Source organism: Etheostoma cragini, unplaced genomic scaffold (genome assembly GCF_013103735.1).
Source record: "Etheostoma cragini isolate CJK2018 unplaced genomic scaffold, CSU_Ecrag_1.0 ScbMSFa_4542, whole genome shotgun sequence".
In the NCBI taxonomy this organism is placed as follows: domain Eukaryota; kingdom Metazoa; phylum Chordata; class Actinopteri; order Perciformes; family Percidae; genus Etheostoma; species Etheostoma cragini.
The window spans coordinates 1-5682 of NW_023268926.1; the positions used below are offsets into that span (position 1 = coordinate 1).

Below are 5682 nucleotides of genomic sequence, written 5' to 3' on the forward strand. Positions count from 1 at the left end.
TGAGGACGTGGTTTGAGGACGTGCCCCTCACCTGCTTGAGGACGTGCCCCTCACCTGCTTGAGGACGTGGTTTGAGGACGTGCCCCTCACCTGCTTGAGGACGTGCAGGTACTCGTAGCAGAAGCCGACGACGTTGGCCGAGATGTCGTCGTCCTCGTGCACCAGCAGCTGCAGCAGCAGCGGCACTTTGCTCTCCAAGGCCTGCAGCGTCTCCGCCGTGTCCTTCACGTTGCCCGTCTTCACCAGCTTGGTCCAGCTGAGGACCAGACTCTGGCCCATGCCGTTCACCAGCCGGGAGAACTTGGCCAGGAAGTCCACGTCCTCTTCCTGGCGGGACAGGAAGAGGACGTGAGGGGGAAGCAGAGGGATCGTAAACATGCGGCTCTAAAGTTAACCTGGACCTCTTATCCCTCAAATCTGCTCTGGGCTAAAAGACACAGCCGGACGAGACATTTAACCCTGATTTTTTTAAGTCTTATTCAATTTTATAGCATTAGAAAAATCAAGTTGAAGTGTTTTCGAAATAATTTCTAATTTCTGCTTTTCTAACTCAAACGTAAGGTACTTTTTTTTTTAACCATCATTTCCAAATATAACTGTAAAACGGAAGTTAAATAGTGTTGAAAATGACAAGAAAAGTGACAAACACTGAAAGATTAAAAAAACATCAAAAGTGATGGAAAAAAAAGGGACAAAAACTTAGGAAAAAGTAAACAAAAAAATTGATAAAAAGGAAAAGGGAGGAGGGAGAAATTGCGCGAACTTGCAAAAACTGCAGTTTGATGAAGACGAGACTTTGTCGCGTGATTACGTCCCTTTATAACATTCCCATGGCAACAGGGGGAAATGGCTGCTCCGGTGTGAAGTAAATGCAACAGTTCCCAATTTTCTCGATATAGATATTTGTGACTTTTTTGCAACGATAGAGCGGGATTAGGAACTGATGCAAGCCCCGCGTTATTTTGAGCGGAAAATTGCCAATTTAAACAGCGAAAGTAGGGCGTATTTCAAAAAATATGGCGACTTTGGCTGATTATGTATTGAATTATGCGATTGCATAGTCACAATTTTCTGTAGGGACTGATTGTTAAAGAAAGACGTCTTAGTGAAAAAATATATAAAACCTGTAAGTGATGTTACACAGTCAGGTCTCATTCTCATAACAACACCAATTTGTCTCATATTTGTCTCCAGATGTTGTAATAGCGGGAGCAGTCGAACCTGTTCCACGTTGAAGAACCCGGCAGACTGCAGGACTCGGCACAGCGACTCCACCAGCTTGGTTTTATCGACGGGGTCCATCCCTTTGTTGACTATTTCAAACAGGCAGTCGCAGGCCTCCTCTCTCAGCTCCTCCACCGACATCTGACTGAGCAGCAGGTTCACAAACCTGAAAACACACAACACACACAAAACTATCAGAATCATAGCAGTCTGGCATCGCCAGGCCCTCCTCCACAGCTCTGTAGAAGAAGGTCTGGTTAGTCCACACAGCCTCCCTGGATGGGAGGAAAGCTCGATCTGGTTGATCAGCATTTAAACCAATCACAATCATCGTGGGGTGGGCTAAGCGCCGGACGGAGCCACGGTGCCGCTGCTAAATAGTCTCAAGAAGGAAGTAGTTTTGGTGGAACATGAATGAAGTTCACAAGTAGTTTTAGTCGTCAACAGAGACTCTGAATGGACAGATGTTCTAGCTAGCAGTCTGGATTTACCCTGCAGAGACTTGAGGACCAGGTAACCATAGTCCTCAGAAATCAGCCGGAGGTTAGAGCGCCGACACAGAGACAGACATCAGAAAAGCCAACGACGACACTGTTTCTACCGATATTATGTAACCCTGGTTGTGCAACAGAAAACTCAGATTTGACAGATAGTCTAGCTAGCTGTCTGGATTTACCCTGCAGAGAACCTGAGGACCAGGTAACCATAGTCCTCAGAAATCAGCCGCAGGCTAGAGCGCCAACACAGAGACAGAAGACAGGGACGGACATCCGGCCCAAATAAGGGAAGTCATACCAAGAAATGAATTGTCGTCGATATAGACTGGTATCAAAGTGATCGAGGAGCTTCCTGCCGTCTGAACGCAGCAGACAGCGGGACACAGACCAAACTAGCAGTGACCAGATAATCAACAAGTGACACCAGGAGGCAATAACGGAGTGTGGTCTGTCACTGCATCGATGCAACGATTCATTTCAACGCCCCTAACTATGAAATCATGCTAGACCTGCATTATTTTGAGGGGAAATCAGCAATTTATGTGGCAGAATATTTAAAAAAAATATGCAGACTTTGGCTGATTATGCAATTGCATAATCACGTTTTCTGGAGGGACTGATTGGTAAAGAAAGACGTCTTAATCAGAAAATATATAAAACCTGTACATGTTGTTTTACTGCGGTTCTCATTCTTATAACACAAACTTATCTCATTTGTCTCATATTTGTCTCCTGATGTTGAAAATAGCGGGAGAAGTCGAACCTGTTCCACGTTGAAGAATCCTGCAGAACTATTTATCTGCTCATTAACCCCCCACCCCCCTTCTTTGTGAGTGAGGAGACTGACCGGTCGTTGGCGATGAGGTTCAGGTCGATCCAGGACACGAACAGACCCACCACCTCCAGACACTGGCAGGTGAGCTCCGGGTGGGACCGCTGGTAGGCCTGCAGGATCTGGAACCAGGACTCCACCAGGTGGGGGATGCAGTGCTCCCGCATGCTGTCTTTGATCAAAGAGTTCCTGCGCATCTCCTGAAGGAAAAGATTCAGCACTGTTATCCAGGGAGAGTCTCTGCGCTCCAGATGGGACATTTACAATAATCACTAGGGTTGGGAACCAAATCCAGATCCAAGATACAACAAAGAACCGAATAATTTCAGTTCAGCTCGTCTGTCCCCTCCACAAGGAGACATGGTGCTCTTTCTGGACTAGACCACGCTGCACAATGAGACACATGTAGTTTTGTTTAGGCAGTATGGTCTAGATGAATGAGAGCTGCAAGGACACGAGTCAGCCGTGCACCAAAGACCGCATGTTTTCTACTTCACTTCTTAAAAACATGCACTTCCTTCGGTCTGCAGTTTACTGAATGATAGAGATTACACCAATGAGACGATGTAGCATCTCCATAGAAACGTCTCCATACTACATGGAGTATTTTGGATAATTGTAATTCTATAGTGTGTGACCAGCTGACTTCTCTATTGGCGGTAGAAACAGGAGACGTCTCCTACGTCCTAAAACCAGCCTCTGGAGACTCCACCAGCTGGTTTGAGTCGAGATGAGACGGACCGGTTCCGTCGCTGAAACCATCTAAAATGGTTTCGCTGCAAATCTTTGGTCTGTACTGGACTTCAGAGAGAAGAGCAGACGCATTCTCGCTCGTTAAGTAGAGTCTGGAAAATTACTTTAAAAAAAAAAAGTTTTTTTCCTGCACTACCTACACTTTATATTTTGATACTTCGTGTTGACACTGTAAATTTGTTGCTTCGATCTTGTTGCACAGGCATTTCACTTGTGTATAATGATAATAAAGGCTTTATATTCTACTCTATTATGTGACTCGACGTATTTCGAACGCTGTGTCCTTTCGGCATGTGACCCCGTTTTTGACCTTGCGCCCCAAAGAAAAGGAAATTAATAAGCAGAACCAGATTCGCAGAAAACCCAACGCCACCCGACCCCGAGAAGCACGGCGTGCGTCTTACGTCGGGCGAGTGGAGGATGTCTCGGTCCACCACCTCGGCGTCGATGGCCATGAGCGTCCGCAGGTAGACGTCCACGCCGTGCGGGTTCAGACCCACCAGGGACAGGATGTCGAAGAAGAACTTGGGCCACAGGGTCAGGTACTCCATGACGAAGGTGAGGGCGAAAACCTGGGCCGCCTTGTTCCGGATGAAGGGCTTCTCGGGCTGGGCGTTCATTAGCTGAACACAAAACACATCAACTTATAAATCACTCAAAGCTTCTGCTGAACAAATACTAATAGCATACTAATAAACGTCCTTATATTACTGATATCGATGCCGATACCTGAACTTGTGTCCCTTGTCTGCTTTCTTATTGTCTATATCAGCCCTCATACATAACCTGGACCGTGGTCACAACATTTACATCCTATAACTTATTCCCGGTTACATATTGTTCTTATTCAGTCAGTTTCAAGGTCATTATGATCCTATTTTATTGATAATATTTAATCATCATCTACTGCAATGTTCACTTTCTCACTATCATCATTGCACAGTCTACCATAGTATCTCACCTTATCATGGTCACTGCATTTCTGTGAGTGATTTTTAATTTTATTATAGGTATTTAGTAGTAGGTGTGATATACGTGTGTATATGTGTGTGTATGTGTGTGTATGTGTGTTTGTTGTGTTATGGTTGTCTTACTACTGGATGCCTAAAATTTCCTTTGAGATGAATAAAGTATCTATCTATCTATATCTGCCGATCCCGAGTATATCACATATTTTACTATGATTTAGCAGCTGTATACTACTATCTCTGTATGGATGTGATGTGATTATTATGACCGTTGTACAGTCTGACTCAGGTTAAACTTTATTATCCAGTTTGACAGTCAGTCATAAGGAAAAGAACATAAATAAACGTATTTAAAAGTCTGTTAAAAGCTGAGTCGTGGGTCAGTACCTGACATTGGAGCCACTTCATCAGAGTCTCCCTGATGAGCTGCTGCTGAGCGCCGCTCAGACCGGCGTGTCTGCAACACAACAACAAGCACACGTGTTGACATGTACACACATCCTCGTTTCTCCAGGAACAACAGAAGAAGAAACCAGAGCCACCGCTTCCTCTTCTTCCTCACCTGAACTTTATCTGATGCTCCAACACTTGGAAGCAGAAGAACTTCACATGGTCGTCGCTGAAAACAACACAGAGACAGACAGAGATGTGTTTTAACAATAGTATAAAAACCAGAGTAGGAATATAAGGAGTGTGGATAGGTACGGTATTTACATAATTGATAGGATAGGATAGGGCCTCGGTTCACGTGCTCACACAAAACTAAACTGTTGATATTCGTAACACACCAAAAAGGTAAAGGAGCAGCTGGTACAATCAGAGAAGCTGTGATGGGTTTTTTGTGACACTCACTTGTAAATCCCTGTAGCGAGGGCCTCAGCACAAACCTCCCAGGCATCCTGGGACTCCTTCAGCTGCTCAAAGTACGCCATGGCCTGAACAAGCACACACATACTTCAGTCCACGTTACAACAACATGCACAAAACCATCATTATATCTATAAAACCTTTATCCGAGGGCGTTTTCACACCGACCTCATCTGGTCCAAACCCAAATTGCAGGTGAGAACGAAGCCTCTGAGATGTTTTCGGACGTTAAATTGAGTCAGCGCTCTGGAAGTTTCCACACAAAATGCTGCCCGTCGCTATGAGCGTGTGAGTTAAAAAATGACAAAAGAAAGTTTTTAAAAAAAAAAAGAGAAAAGACTTCAGAAATGGGGGGTGTAAAAAAAAAATAAAAAAGTTTTCATAAAAGCAGCCAAAGAAATCTACAAAAACTTGAAAAACACAGTGCCAAAAAAGTGGGATAAAAGTGTCAAAAACGCCGAGGGAGGAGACGAGAGGACGTCCGTCTACAGACCAGACACAGAGAGAGGAGACAAAACGCCCATCTACAGAGTGAGGACAC

The 5682-nt window shown here is 44.8% G+C and overlaps 1 protein-coding gene across 1 annotated transcript; it reads right to left on the reverse strand.

The window, feature by feature from the left end:
- Nucleotides 1-31: 31 nt before the first annotated feature.
- Nucleotides 32-5209, reverse strand: LOC117941178 (exportin-T-like; the record flags this gene model as incomplete). Its single annotated transcript, XM_034866266.1, has 7 exons — nucleotides 5127-5209; nucleotides 4837-4893; nucleotides 4662-4731; nucleotides 3711-3929; nucleotides 2569-2753; nucleotides 1222-1390; nucleotides 32-327 (listed from the first exon to the last, which is right to left on the reverse strand). Coding segments are annotated over exons 1-7 (1076 nt in total), but the record flags the coding sequence as incomplete, so codon positions are not given.
- Nucleotides 5210-5682: the final 473 nt, after the last annotated feature.